The sequence below is a fragment of the Salmo salar genome, chromosome 15, assembly GCF_965601325.2.
Source record: "Salmo salar chromosome 15, fSalSal1, whole genome shotgun sequence".
NCBI lineage: Eukaryota > Metazoa > Chordata > Actinopteri > Salmoniformes > Salmonidae > Salmo > Salmo salar.
The window spans coordinates 42,134,091-42,149,694 of record NC_138305.1 but is presented as its reverse complement, the minus strand read 5'-3'; the positions used below and the strand labels follow the sequence as shown (position 1 = coordinate 42,149,694).

The 15,604-nt window shown below is 40.1% G+C and overlaps 1 protein-coding gene and 1 pseudogene across 1 annotated transcript; one reads left to right on the top strand and one right to left on the bottom strand.

Annotated features, from left to right (window-relative positions):
- Window positions 1-870: 870 nt before the first annotated feature.
- LOC106571522 (protein broad-minded) lies at window positions 871-8,430 on the bottom strand. The gene is given in 13 exon segments (XM_082961782.1): window positions 871-1,283; window positions 3,122-3,189; window positions 3,191-3,219; window positions 3,648-3,707; window positions 3,828-3,945; window positions 3,947-3,967; window positions 4,064-4,125; window positions 4,291-4,545; window positions 4,659-4,743; window positions 6,025-6,836; window positions 7,218-7,313; window positions 7,417-7,584; window positions 8,031-8,430. Coding segments are annotated over 7 exon segments (480 nt in total). The 5' UTR covers window positions 4,291-4,545; window positions 4,659-4,743; window positions 6,025-6,836; window positions 7,218-7,313; window positions 7,417-7,584; window positions 8,031-8,430; the 3' UTR covers window positions 871-1,161.
- A 6,212-nt stretch (window positions 8,431-14,642) lies between these two features.
- On the top strand, window positions 14,643-15,263 carry LOC145860873 (gap junction Cx32.7 protein pseudogene; annotated as a pseudogene).
- Window positions 15,264-15,604: the final 341 nt, after the last annotated feature.

The following is a 15,604-nucleotide window of genomic DNA, read 5'->3' as shown; positions in this document are numbered from 1 at the left end:
ATGTTAGATATGGAACATTATTAAAGTGGCTAGTGATCCATTTCAATAACAGCTAGACTTCAGTTTTCTGCTCCACACTCAGACCACTCCCAGACAGTCCTATCAAAACACTTGCTTGAGAAATTGCTCTTGCTGAGAATCACAGTAAGGTACTTAATTGTTACCCAGAAATGATTTGGTATTGAGATTTAAAAAAAACAGCTGCAGTTGACCTTTAACAAGCCAATTTCCTATTTGTAATCTGTAAGTACACGAGAAAGAACTTCTACATACTTTCTTCTTATACTTAGTATGCTGAAAGTGTAATATTCATAATAATAAATAAGCACCTTGTGTACTGTATAAAGTCAGTTTTAACTTACCCTTCACTCTCGGCAGAAACTAGATTTCTTTCATATAAGAAAAGCGACAATCCTCACTCCGTGGTGGCAATTCTTGCGAGAGTGTCTGCTATATGAGTGCAGTTTCTGGGGAGTTTAATTTGGCCTGTGACACACAAAGCGAATTGAAATGGCTTTGGGCACATTGCGGAATGAATACAAAATGACACAGACAACTCATACAGTGCATATGTAACTCTTGACATACCATCAACAGATTACACACACATCCACAGGGGTCAGTTCAGTTTCTGCAGTGTAGTATTGCAGCATAAATTCTACAGCGTAAATTCCTAAGTAACAGTTATCATTATCTGAACAAAGATAACGAACGATATGGCTGTTTTTAGCTGTAAACTAGTTAGTGACGAAGCACAGACAAAGGATATCCTGTGAGACAGGGAAGGTACATTATTATTGATCTGGTGACTGGAATAAAGATAGTGTAGTGTTGGTCAAGAAAGTGAAGGGGAAATAAAAGAGGCGTTGCTGTCACCAACTGAGACAATGTTTAATGGCTCAATACAAGGTTATGGCACGCCAGTGAATCTCAGTGATTTTGTTACGTCTCATCTCAGTGAGTATCACAGTGTTCTCTAGAGTCGAGACAAAAGGTCTGACAGAATTAAAGTGGGTGTACTCTAGAACACTATATCGAGATAAAGGGCTGTCATAAAAACTAAGACACATACTACAGTATCCGTTACACCTTCTTTCATAGTTAATTAATAATCTTAATCGGAAGCTGGGCAGCATGTGTAAATAAAGGCTTTGTAGTGAGTCAAGGGATGGGAGAGGCAACGTGAACCACACCTGCAGGTAACGAGTCACTGTGAGGAGGCTTGGGGTGCTGGTACATGATGCTAATCAGAATGACAACCAGGTCTGTCAGACTGACTGGATCTGTAAGACAGGAAAATTACAAATTGATCAGACAGTTAGGGTGGCAACCTAGAATAATGGATTGCAACAGCTGTACCTCAAGGACTTCTGTGAAATAACTGTCAAACTATCTAAAAAGATAAGACAACTGTTTAAAAAAACATTTTATTTCTGCTCATACCTTTGCATTTCCCCACTTTGATGGGAAGGAGCTTTCTCCCATTAATGTACATGAGAAGCCTTCCTAGCACACGTAATGAGTGAACAAAATAAGTGTATTCCAGCTTTTTGGCAGTGTAGAGTACTTTTAGCAATGCCTGAACAGAAACAAGATTCTAATTCAACAGTGGGAACATACTATATAAAATGCTGTCTAGACCCAATTAACATCTGATCAGGTAAAACTGATGTGTAACAAATAGCATACTGATGTCATTTCATACAATTTCTTCACAAACCTATCTTTTAGCATGTGCTAAAACAATTAAAACACAACGGGCAGTGCTGACACTACAAAGGTTTTGTATAATTTCAGCCAGTAATTTTGAAAGTAGCACTAACGAGCCAAAACTGGGGCTCAAAATTGTGTACAGATGTGTACGTCAACTATTTTGTATATATCTTTCGTCCTGCAAAACAAAAAACGTGTTTGATGTTACGTATTCCAATATGTAACGAATTTTTAAGGGACAAAAAAAGTATTTGTGCAATCACTAACAATGGGGTCAGTTTATCTGTGCTCATCCAATGCAAGGTCAAGAACGCAACCTCACTCTACGCCAGATAACACGAGGCACGTTCCGGAGAAATACTCCCTCCTCTCTGACGATAACACAGCTATCTGGGCTCAGGAGACAGGCAGGGAGGGAATAACACCTATGTTTAAAGGAGAACTATACAGCATAGAGAGGCATTAAGCATCTCTTTTTCACTAGGCCTTCCATGTCATACATGAGGCTGTGGACATTTGTACTGTATTCAGGAGAAACAATGTATGGAGAAAAATTGTGTCTCAATGGATTTAGCATGGGAGAGAATAGAGAAGCTAGTCTGAATTAGAATACAGGCGTAGGATAAGTAATATGTTCAGTCCTAACCAAATGACAAAACACCTAAGGGATTCTTAAATACTTTCTGTATTTCCATAACCCAGAGTCTCCTTTACTTAATTACCCCGTAGAATGATATCGCCTACCACAAGTGATTTAGCAAAATTATAGTGAGCTCTAGTCCACACATAAGCCATTTGTTTTATCGTGGACTAAATTATGTATACATATTGCATGGTCATAGACAATCTGGGCTTTTCAAGACTTTTCAAGAGCCCTGTACTACCTGAGCTTGACCAGTCAGTGATTCCCTCCATCCCCACCAACACTATGCAGCTCCTCCCCAGACTATACAGTATACACAGTGGTCATCTCTATCAGTGCATGTGAGCACTCCTCGACTCTGGCAATAGATAGTAGCAGAGCCATTGGGCCTGGAGAGGAGGACAGACTAAGACCACAGAGGAAAACAAACCAGCGGCTGCCTGATAACTCCTGATACGGTCCACCTAAACAAGACTTGACTTATTCAGCATCTAAACACCCTCCACCACAGAGTGGGATAAGGAAGTGTGTGAACTAGGTCAATAGGGAGAGATGGAGGCAAGCTGTGAGGGGTGGCCTCTGGCGCCTGCATCGAGTTCTCAAGGGATATAGAACAGGTTAAATAAATAGACATTTTCACCTCCAACAACTAGATATGAAATTGGCCTACATGTCAATTGTTGGTGTTGTGCTACAGTAAATCTTGGTTTTAATGTAATTGAAATAGAATAGAGAAATACCCATGTAGATTAAAGTTGAACTCACTGATGTGCTGGTTCTCGATAGAGTAGATGACCTCAGCTGTCTCGTCTATGAATGGGTCACAGGACTCAATAGACACACTGCTGAAGAGCTGCTACAATCTGGGATAGAACAGAACTCATTACAATCATCAAAGGGATGTTTTAAACACTGAAAAAAAGGCAACTGAAGACCAGGAAATGACTTTGTTTAAGTTAAAATGAATTAAGTTAATATATTTTCCAGAACTCTACCTCAGAATATAACTATGAATAGCAAGTGTAATGTCTTCATCATCCATCAATGTCATAATGTAAGGCAAGCATTACATGTATGGCAAGGTTTTAATAACTATAAAGGCAAAGAATTTAATCTTAATCAAGCTGGGAACTCATTTTCTAATCACGAAGGAGGAGAATCAGAGACAGACCCTTGAGATTCCTGGAATGGTCAATCATCAGCTCATCATCAATCTCACCACCACCCTCATTTCCAGTCCACTCTCACTGCCACAGAACAGAACCATTAAGATTAGTTGTCACTCACTCACCAGAGACTTGTACTTCATCTCCAGAAGCCTGTAGACCACGGTCCTGCTGTAGTAACCGTGCTTGAAGAGACAGGACTGACATCATCTTCACTCAGCACCGACAATTGGTTAGACTACTTATGGGTGGGGGGGATTGGTTTCTTGTAGTGTTTAGAGAAGCAAGGTTAATATTGTGCTCACCATCCACTTCTTAAACTATGTGGCTTTGATATCCAGTAAGGCAATGAGGTGCAAGGCTTTCTCTGACCCTTGTGTGCCTAAGCCATGTTCAGAGTGTAAGGACAGGAAGGAGAAAGTACTCTATTATCTCCTCCATGTACCTAGTGAGACAAAGAAGATACCAAATTACATTTTAGACTAAACTATTACTTTGCAAGTGCTGATCACTGAATATACTGTAAAATAGAACATCTCACTTTTCTGGGTGGCGAATCCAAAAGGTTGTCACTTCCTTCTGAAAATCATTCGTTAGTCTCATCTGGTGGAAAAATAAATGTCAATAAAAACTATATCATATTCATATGGGTATAACTGCCATGCAAGTATCACATTACAGAGGGTGCATTCTTGTTTTAGAAGACGGGTAATGTCCGGTCTGTTTACATCAATCCCAACCGATCCAGTCAGTTAATTTATTTTTTACCTTTATTTAACTAGGCAAGTCAGTGAAGAACAAATTCTTGTTTACAATGACGGCCTATACGGGCCTAACCCAGACGAATCTGGGCCAATTGTGCACCGCCCTATGGAACTCCCAATCACGGCCCGTTGTGATACAGCCTGGAATCGTACCAGGGTGTCTGTAGTGACGCCTCAAGCACCGATGCAGTGCCTTAGACCGCTGCGCCATTCGGGAGCCCCAGTTTAAGGTACATGAAGTCAGACTCCAGACTTTTAGCTATTTGTCAGAAGGCAAAATATACATTATTCACATCATTATCCACATCAGACTTTGAATAGAAAAAGAAACAAGACATTTCAGAAACATATAGGGGAAAACTAATGAATTACCTAAACTGTTGTATCTCTCTTGTGTCTCCCTTGTTACATTCAGTGGAGAAGAGAATGTTTTTGATAAAAAGCACAGGACCTTACCCTGAATAAAGGATAAACAAAACTATAAGACTCATGCAGGTGTGAATTTCTGCAATTTCACTGCGTGACAAATGTACATCAGACCAATAAAAAACGAAAGTTGTTTGCAAAACAGAGTACACAGAATCCCTAGGGGGTGAATTCCCATATTAGAGTATCCTATTCTATTTAGCCCATTACATTCTAAGCCCTGTCTAAGCTGGGGGAAGGGGTTTTACTAAGGTTTACTATGGAATTGTTTTAAGAAGGTCATACGTAAGATAATTTTGCTATTTGATTTTGAATTTTAAGACCCCTTGAAATATCAAAAATATTATAAAAAAAGTATTTGATTAACATTTTTATTCGGCCTTACTGCTATTTGCCCATACAAACGCCTTGAATAACAGATTTCACTACATGGAAGAACAGATAGTTCCAAAAATAAAATAAAAAAGGAAGTTTGTTCTGAAGTGTCTGTCCTATATCTGAGAAATATAAGAAAGATCAGGATTATTTTTTTTTTTTACATGTATTTAAACCCTTATTTTTGGCACTTAACAGTCTCCATACATACTTCCATCCATTTTTTCAAATAGTACCAGGGGACCTTCAGACAAGTCTTGTGAGGTCTGTGGGCATCCTAGAGCAAAACAACCGACATGTATTTGTTCGTGAGAGTCTCACCTTTCCATATTATTGTGTAAACCAAACTGTTTGGACGCTACAGACGATTTTGTGAGAAGACTGATTTTTGGGATGTCTCATTGTCTGACAAACACCGTCCTAGCTCTGTAACCTTTCACCACAGATGGGATGTCTCATGGTCTGACAAACACCGTCCTAGCTCTGTAACCTTTCGGCGGATGCTGTAGATCCAATGCAAAAAAACAGATATCTTTAGCTTAAATAGACAGATTTTTATGGTGATTTTTTTTTAATTTGATTTCCGCGGGGTGCGGAAATTGACTCTAGGGGGTTTTAAAGACCTAGTATAAAGACAGAGATGTTAAATGTCTACTCTAAGGATGCCTACAAGCCTTGTTGCCAATGTTTAATACCGTATGAAGATGGCCTACTTTACTTTGAGTTAATCTATCAGACATCTTCAGTTGCCAAACTAAGCTGTCCAGTTCTTTACCTTTTAACATTTTGTTGTATAAGCAAAACCAGGATGACTGCATTCCTTTGAGTAGTACATTAATATTACTTTCTAAGTTACATAAGAAAGGCATTTCGCTGAGAGCATGTTATCTCCACTCATAAGTGCCAACTTTTGTGTGAGCATTTTTCAGTGACTTACACTGAGGTCAGGGTCTGGGTCAGCCAGTGCAGCTGAGAGGTTCCTACGCAGGCTGCTCCAACTCCCACAGCTCAGCACATCCGAGGGCTATGCACCACACAGACCCTGCATGGCCTCCCAGTGCACTTGCACACAACATCACTGTCACTCTCAGAGACCACACAACATTGGACGCAATTAATAACATTTTTACCAATCTAGTAATAATCTAGCAAATTATACCGAATAGAAATCATATTGAAATCCTTTTAACTCTTTAGGCCTACTAGGGTCCAACCTTTCAGCAAGTACTTGCAGCTGCTATTGTTTGATAAATAAGTAAACCCTAAGGAAACATTTGCAACTGTAGTTAATGTGTAATTACTGTACATTCACTTTTTTGTGCTCGTGAGTTATAATTAAACAGCATATATGACACTGATTGCAAACTCAACTCAGAGGCAACACAAACAACTTAAGCCTATAATGTAATGATTTACAAGTGTATTAGTATTACTTATCCAGATCAACAAAATATATGTTTATACAGCATAATGATACTGGTCCGTTAGTGTATAAAAAGCCATTCAATGGATAGTTGGGTGGATCCTCACTTTGCAAGAGTGACTTGTAGGCTATTTATTTAACATGGTACCTGATTGAAGGAAGAATTACTGTCGGAGCAGTTGTCTGTGTAATGGCTGTTTGACTGATGATGTTGGCTCTTCCTGTGCATCTCCTCCTTTCTCAGTTGGTCCTCTTCAAATGTATTCATCAATGGTTCAACAACTACCATCGCCGTGTTCTTCAGTGTCTGCATCATTTGCTTGTATCTATAAATGACAAAGTAGAGGTTAGAAATGTATTTAAGTGTCATTCCACAATGATACAATAATTTACAACACATATTACAGATTTGTTTTTACCACAATGTGGACCACTCAGGTAGAGCAACAAACATAGTCAGACATGGTACAGTGGTTCCTTTTGCGTCATGTACATTACATTATCTACATTATTGGTAACAGTTAGGTACATTAGGTCATCTATACACATGTATTAATAAACACAGAAACAAAGTACAGTAGGTAAAAGGACATTTAGGCACTTATCATGAATTTACATTATTGTTACCTGATGGAATTTTACACAAAGTAAATGAGACAGGTAAATACAATGAAAGATCTAGTCTACAGTAAGGGAAAGGGGGATACCTAGTCAGTTGTACAACTGAATGCATTCAACTGAAATATGTCTTCTGCATTTAACCCAACCCCTCTGAACCAGAGAGGTGCGAGGGGCTGCCATAACTGAAAAAGAGACGATATTAAACAAGCGTTAGATAATAATGGATATAATTTACTACAGATTTGATTGTAGCAAATGAGAATGTATTAAATTCTGCATACTTACAGAAGGTCTTGTCCATCTCCAGATTAAGCAATATTTCCTCTGCACATTAAATTGGTAGATGCACCTGAGATTCTGTCTTGATGCTTTTTAGCAGTTGCCTCAACAGACTGAAGTTCAGACTCCTCAGCTGAGATCTGAGACATGGTCCTAATGTTGATTCATTCTTCTCTGCAGAAATATCCACAGAATGGAGATTATCCAGTGGCAACTCAGTTTGCTCGCTAGCTACAGTGCTACTTTAATGTAACAACTAAAATCAAATCAAATGGTATTTGACACATGCGCCTAATACAACAAGTGCAGACCTTACAGTGAAATGCTTACTTACAAGCCCTTAACCAACAGTGCATTTTTAAGAAGAAAACATTTAAAAATATAACAAATATAGCTAGACAAGCGATGCCATTGTATTAAAACCCGGGCATGCATTGTCTTGCCACGTAACGTTACTGTAGCTAGTTGACGTTGTGTTTGTTTACATGGTAGCTAACGTTAGCTTGCTAGAAACGAAGGTAAGGAGATAACGTCCTTTGCATGACAGACCTTGGTTAAACATTTTCGCAAAACCATTGCAAATGTATCACATTGTAATAAACAGTGTACGACTTCCATACCGTACTGCTCATTTCGCCAATATAGTTGTGCAGTATCGTTAGCAACAATTTCCAACCTCCTGCAGAAACATGGAAACATGTAACAGTACTTTGGAAAAGGGGTGCAAACAAACACCATATGTTTTTGTTTGTTAACACTGACAATTATGATAAACAAATTCCAGCTACTCCTGTTATTTTTAACCAAAGTTTTCATGCAATATGCTTTTTCCTGTGCCTTTAAATCCCTGTCCGTTAGATGTCACGTGGTCCCCGATGTTTACACTCTCTTCCGGGAAAGGAAAGTCTGTCAAAAGACAAATCAAAGACAGAACAGTATGAAGACAGGCAAAAATGGGCCAGTCTTAAACTGCTTCTCTAATCGAAATCTCCAACCATACGTGTAGGCGAGGCCATGAAGGCGTTGGCTAGCTAAACTCATACGTAAAAACACGTAATCGGGTCTAACGGTCATCTCAAGCAGAACTGCCCATGTGCAAGCCGTCAAATCAAAGGCGCTCCTTCGATATAAAGTTGTTTGTGACGAAAATGACAACGTATCTGTTTGTCACTTTCATGAGGTTGTTGTAATAACGTTTAACTACTTAAGACATTGGCACAAATTTTTGATTTCGAGAAAATGAACAACTATGGAATAATTGTAGACTCTCATTTGGGCTCCAGAGTGGTGCATCTGGGTGCTAGAGGTGTCATTACAGGCCCTGGTTAGATTCCAGGCTGTATCACAACCGGTTATGATTGCGCTTAGTTGCGTAGGGCGGCGCACAATTGGCCCAGCGTTGTCTGGGTTAGGGTTTGGTCGGGGTAGGCCTTCATTGTAAATAAGAATTTGTTCTTAACTAGTTTAAATAAATACATAAATAAAATTGACTTCTCAAACCCGAAGCCCAGGCCTGGTCTGTTTGGTCTATATCACAAGCATCCCCGGAAAGCTTGCGATGTTGCGCCTCTGGGTTTAGAAACTCTGGCCAAACCAGAGACGGAAGAGAAAGCAAGACACAACACACAGTTTCTTTCTGGTACAATGAAGGTCAATGAATTAAGTACACTAGACCCAGCTGCTATTGCATTGGTGTCTATGGGAGAGCCACTCCGTTTCAACTGTTCTGCCTGCGGCTATGGAACCCTGACCTGTTCACCGGACGTGCTACCTGTCCCAGACCTGCTGTTTTCAACTCTCTAGAGACAGCAGGAGCGATAGAGATACTCTCAATGATCGGCTATGAAAAGCCAACTGACATTTACTCGAGGTGCTGACTTGTTGCACCCTCGACAACTACTGTGATTATTATTATTTGACCATGCTGGTCATTTATGAACATTTGAACATCTTGGCCATGTTCTGTTATAATCTCCACCCGGCACAGCCAGAAGAGGACTGGCCACCCCCCATAGCCTGGTTCCTCTAGGTTTCTTCCTAGGTTTTGGCCTTTCTAGGGAGTTTTTCCTAGCCACCATGCTTCTACACCTGCATTGCTTGCTGTTTGGGGTTTTAGGCTGGGTTTCTGTACAGCACTTTGAGATATCAGCTGATGTAAGAAGGGCTATATAAATACATTTGATTTGATTTGATTTGATTTAAGCATGGTAAACGACCATCTTTGGCAAACTAGCTCAATATTGCGTCTGTCAGAACTGCTGTGTAGCTAGATTACAAAATACTATGCACAATTTAACTTTAAGCATCAAGTAAAGTATATAGTCGGAAAACCGTTAGCTCCTTTATTGAGGTATCCAAGTAGTACAGATTGGCTAAGATTAGGAAACATTGTTTGTAGCTTGCTTCAGTTTAGCTAATTACCAACCTGTAGCTGGTGTTGACAGTTTTGAGCTTTTGTACAGAGAAATTGCTCGGTCATGCACTTCATTTGTGGAAACCCTAGCCGTTGTGGGTGCTCTGTGTACAGCCAGCAAAGGTGTGGGACTGCTACAGCTTGGTCAGGGTGCATTTCCTTCCTCGACTGACGCAAAGCATGCGCCTTAGCCACCGTTTTGGTGAATGGGGTGTCATTTATGGTAAGGTACAGTGTCAGTGACACAGCCAAGGCCATCTCTGAGACTCCCGGAGTGGATACAATTTACATTTACATTTAAGTCATTTAGCAGACGCTCTTATCCAGAGCGACTTACAAATTGGTGCATTCACCTTATAATATCCAGTGGAACAACCACTTTACAATAGTGCATCTAAATCTTTTAAGGGGGGGTTAGAAGGATTACTTTATCCTATCCCAGGTATTCCTTAAAGAGCTGGGGTTTCAGGTGTCTCCGGAAGGTGGTGATTGACTCCGCTGTCCTGGCGTCGTGAGGGAGCTTGTTCCACCATTGGGGTGCCAGAGCAGCGAACAGTTTTGACTGGGCTGAGCGGGAACTGTGCTTCCTCAGAGGTAGGGAGGCGAGCAGGCCAGAGGTGGATGAACGCAGTGCCCTTGTTTGGGTGTAGGGCCTGATCAGAGCCTGAAGGTACGGAGGTGCCGTTCCCCTCACAGCTCCGTAGGCAAGCACCATGGTCTTGTAGCGGATGCGAGCTTCGACTGGAAGCCAGTGGAGAGAGCGGAGGAGCGGGGTGACGTGAGAGAACTTGGGAAGGTTGAACACCATGGTGCTTGTGGCTAACTTCAGTCAGAGCGACACAGGTTGCAAGCCTGTCGAAGACGCCTTGAGGGGCCAAAAATATAGGCTTTCTGGTCAACTGTGTGAGTGACTGCTTTGGCAACTCACCAAACTTGACTGGCCTGCCTGAAGACCAGTTGTGGAACGTACTCAACACACATTGCTGCCACCACACTGATGACACGCCTGGTTCTACTTGGCATGGTAGAGAGGAGACGGGGAGTAGTGGTGAACATCTCTTCTGGGGCATGTTATAGACCCTCTCCAAGCAAAGCTGTTCTCTCACGTTCTACGGTCAGATACTACTCACACACACCCTGATTATCCTTGATGTGCATGTTGTTAAATGCATTGTGATCTTGTCATCCTACTTATTTGTTGTAATAAATGCTTGTGATTCTTTTCTTTTTTCTCGGGCTTACCTTGATAACTTTTTCTGTGCTCTGTACCATGAATATGGTCATCAGGGAATCTTTGTGCAAAGTCTGGTACCTTTCAAAGTGGCGCCCCATGGAGCATCAGCAGGTTGCTCGCTAGTACCAGAGTCAGATGTTTATGCCTGTCATGCCATTTCCACCCTGGGCATCTCACACAGGACCACAGGCTATTGTCCCCATAAACTGTTGGTACACAGATCAGTGCTGATTCAAATTGGGTTTGGAAGGGGTGACAGATAGACATTCAGTAGTCCATAGTCCATTTTAAACTATAGGCTAACCATTACCCTTGTTTGTGTTATTTTTTCTAGTTTGGACTTGTGCAGTCAATGCCAGAATGGATTTGGGTTTTTTGCTCATGTATGCTCACAATCTCATGCTTTAAGGTCTCCTTCACACAGAAAACTGAACTCCAGTCACTGAACTCATGACAACAAAGTTATGCCTAGCTAATACAGGCATCAAACAGATGATATTACACTAGTGAGTGAATGAGTGTGTGTAATAATTGTATCTTAAAAATCTATATTTATTCAGAGAATGTAATACTAAATAATCTCCAGGAGTGTAGCTCCCAAATTATGTTGATGACGTCTTTGAAATGCACAGAAATGTGAGGTGATGGAGATCTTTTTTGCAGTGATTTGAGATGTTTATTTGAGGAACTGTGGTCTTTGATGTGTTTAACTGGCGTTCCTATGTAAAGCCAGTTGTTTTGACAACAATTTACAGTATACTTGAGAATACATTTTGATATGAGTTATTTTTTATTTACTGATCATGCTGGGATTCTAATTATTGGTGATATGATTGCAGATATAAGTTGTGTGCTTGTGAATGACTTTCCATCTGGTTTATGCTTGGTGAATATGCATATGTTATGCATAGCACAATACAAAATGTAGCTCAATAAAGATAATACTTACTAAATAATTATTTGTTGATGTACTTTATGAGGATTTCATTTTTGAACAAAAATCTGCTTTTATCAACAAAGACAAGATAGTTTAGTAAATCATTTACACTTAGAAGGACCAACACTGTTGACATATTCTTTCGGAAAAATTAGGTCAGACATTGTAATCTTCACAATAACATGTGAAGAAAAGTCTGCTGTTAAAAACAAAACAATTGATGGAACAATTAGAAAGTAACTATTGACAAAGAAATTACAACATGTCTAACCATTAGACACATAAAATGCATGTTGTGTATGAAAATCAATACTTGATCTATAGACAATTAAATCTTGTTGCGGGTTGGCAGCGTCTCTGACTTCTAAATCATTTGTCAAACTTAATTTCTTGAATATTGACATACCCTGCCTCTATGTTTGGTATAGCTGTACACGAGATGTCATAGGAACCTAAATTATCACTTTAAGGTTTCATCTTGGGCCGCAACACTACCACAAGTCATTGAATGGTGTCATGCCTAAGATGTGGGATATGTAGTCTTTGTAGTGGTTTGGATGGTGCCTCCTCCATAAGAGAGGAAGGTTGAGAAGGTTCTCGTCTTCACCCTGACATCACCATCCTGAGAGACTGAGCTTGGACCTTTCTTCAGGCTTGTCCCTTGGTAAGTTGAAAAAGCAAACAATTCACTTATGATAATTACATGATCAAATACCAGATTTGTGAAAATTGCATTCATGACATTAGAAAGTGAAATGTAATGGTTAATTGCCTCTGGTTAGTTGTTGGTATTAGACAATCATAATGCATAGACCGTGAGGTTAATCAAATGAGCTTTACATTAGAGAAATATCACCTGCTTTGTACGGATGGATGGGATTGCTGACGTTGACAAAAAGTATGGCAGATAATTCTAACATTATGTGACCATACCAGTTTACCAATAGACTATGCATACAGCCTTGATGAAAAGTAGACTACTATCTGCAGTGGGAGGTTGTTCCTAAAGAAAACTTTGATAGGCAAAGATTTAATTTTGAGTATGTATTCAATAAATGTTCCTGAATGAAATAGTGGCACAGCAAACTGACTGTAATGAAAAGGTAGGAAAATAATCTTCATGTCTTCTTGTGCCTTCTGAATAAAACAATCAATGTTTAGGGATTGAACAAGGTCAGGTCCTTGGTTCCCACCAGATTGGAAAGGTCTGTTATTGGAATGGCTATTGATATCTGGGCCTCATGGGCCTTCACGTATCAATGTACTCACTAGTCCAAATGAACAGATAAAGAGGGTCCTTGACTGGGCGCTCATTGGTACATTTCAATTAGTACATATTAATTAATGCTGTTATGAGATCTATTCATTCACTAAAACTTTGCTTAAATTTTTTTATATCTTACACAGTTCTTGTCATAACTGATAATCCCCCAGGTGATAAATATATACTGTTGAAGTCGGAAGTTTACATACACTTAGGTTGGAGTCATTAAAACTAGTTTTTCAACCACTCCACAACTTTCTTGTTAACAAACTATAGTTTTGGCAAGTCGGTTAGGACATCTACTTTGTGCATGACACAAGTACTTTTTCCAACAATTGTTTACAGACAGATTATTTCACTTATAATTCACTGTATCACAATTCCAGTGGGTCAGAAGTTTACATACACTAAGTTGACTGTGCCTTTAAACAGCTTGGAAAATTCCAGAAAATGATGTCATGGCTTTAGAAGCTTCTGATAGGCTAATTGACATCATTTGAGTCAATTGGAGGTGTACCTGTGGATGTATTTCAAGGCCTACCTTCAAACTCAGTGCCTCTTAGCTTGACATCATGGGAAAATCAAAAGAAATCAGCCAAGACTTCAGAAAAAAAATTGTAGACCTCCACAAGTCTGGATCATCCTTGGGAGCAATTTCCAAATGCCTGAAGGTACCACGTTCATCTGTACAAACAACAGCATCATGTTGTGGGGGTGCTTTGCTGCAGGAGGGATGTGTGGATATATTGAAGCAACATCTCCAGACATCAGTCAGGAAGTTAAAGCTTGGTCGCAAATGGGTCTTCCAAATGGACAATGACACCAAGCATACTTCCAAAGTTGTGGCAAAATGGCTTAAGGACAACAAAGTCAAGGTATTGGAGTGACCATCACAAAGCCCTGACCTCAATCCCATAGAAAATGTGTGGGCAGAACTGAAAGAGTGTGCGCGAGCAAGAAGGCCTACAAACCTGACTCAGTTGCACCAGCTCTGTCAGGGGGAATGGGCCAAAATTCACCCAACTTATTGTGGGAAGCTTGTGGAAGGCTACCCGAAACATTTGACCCAAGTTAAACAATTTAAAGCAATGCTACCAAATACTAATTGAGTGTATGTAAACTTCTGACCCACTGGGAATGTGATGAAAGAAATAAAAGCTGAAATAAATAATTCTGTCTACTATTATTCTGACATTTCACATTCTTAAAATAAAGTGGTGATACTAACTGACCTAAGACAGGGAATTTTTACTAGGATTAAATGTCAGGAATTGTGAAAAACTGATTTTAAATGTATTTGGCTAAGGTGTATGTAAACTTCCAACTTCAACTGTATATATATTATTTTTCACAGTAAACTGTCCAACTGGACTATCGAAATGGGTGAATGGGACTTGCTGGGCCGGCTGCTGGACAAAGTGCGAGATGAATAAACAAGTACAGCATGAGAAGGCCAGTAACTTCCTGAAGAAGGGCTACGCAGTCCCCAAGTACAGCAACGTCAATGAGATGATTAACCTGCATGGCCTTCTGTTACATAGTGCACCTATTGGTGAAGATCCTGTTGGAGCTGGGGTTCTTTGTGGGTCAATACCACCTGCATGGATTCACCCTCCAGGCTCGCTTTGTCTGCAGCCGCTTCCCCTGCCCTCACCAGGTGGACTGCTTTCTGTCTAGACCCACAGAGAAGAGACTGTCTTCATCTGGTTCATGTTCATTGAGCTCTTCTACTTGTTGGTCAAATCGGTCAAAGAGTGTGGACAGGACGCAGGACTACACGGTGACCCATGGTCACCCCTGTCCTGGAGAGAAAGGCCTTTGAGAACAGGGACCAGATGATCTAGAACTGTGTCAATCTAGAGTTGCAGCTGCATGGGAGGAAGCTGGGCAGTGGGGTGACGAAAAGTGTGGCTTCTGAGGACAACACTGCTAATATGGAGGAGGTCTATATTTGACCTGGCAGCTTCTGTACACATTCCTTTTTCACACAACCTGCGTGTATGTTCACCCAATAAGTCTGGTGCCAGGCAAAAACCAAATGTATAAAATTACCTTCCTTGTGTGCCTGACTTGTCTATTTCTCATAAAAGTTAACTGCATTTAAAAAAAATGTTTTCATCGAATAGAGGATGTCTTTGAGCTTGTGCCACAGATAAATTATATAAATGTGTATATTTCTTTGGGATTTGTATCATTGGTTGTGCCATTGCTTGTAAGAGTTGATGTAATGTAATTCATATATCACCATAATCTTGATTTAATAAATTACTCTTTTATAAGGAATCTATTCTGGCTGGTATCATTGTGTTTGGTTTGATTCCTCTTTTGTTATTATAAATGAGCCTC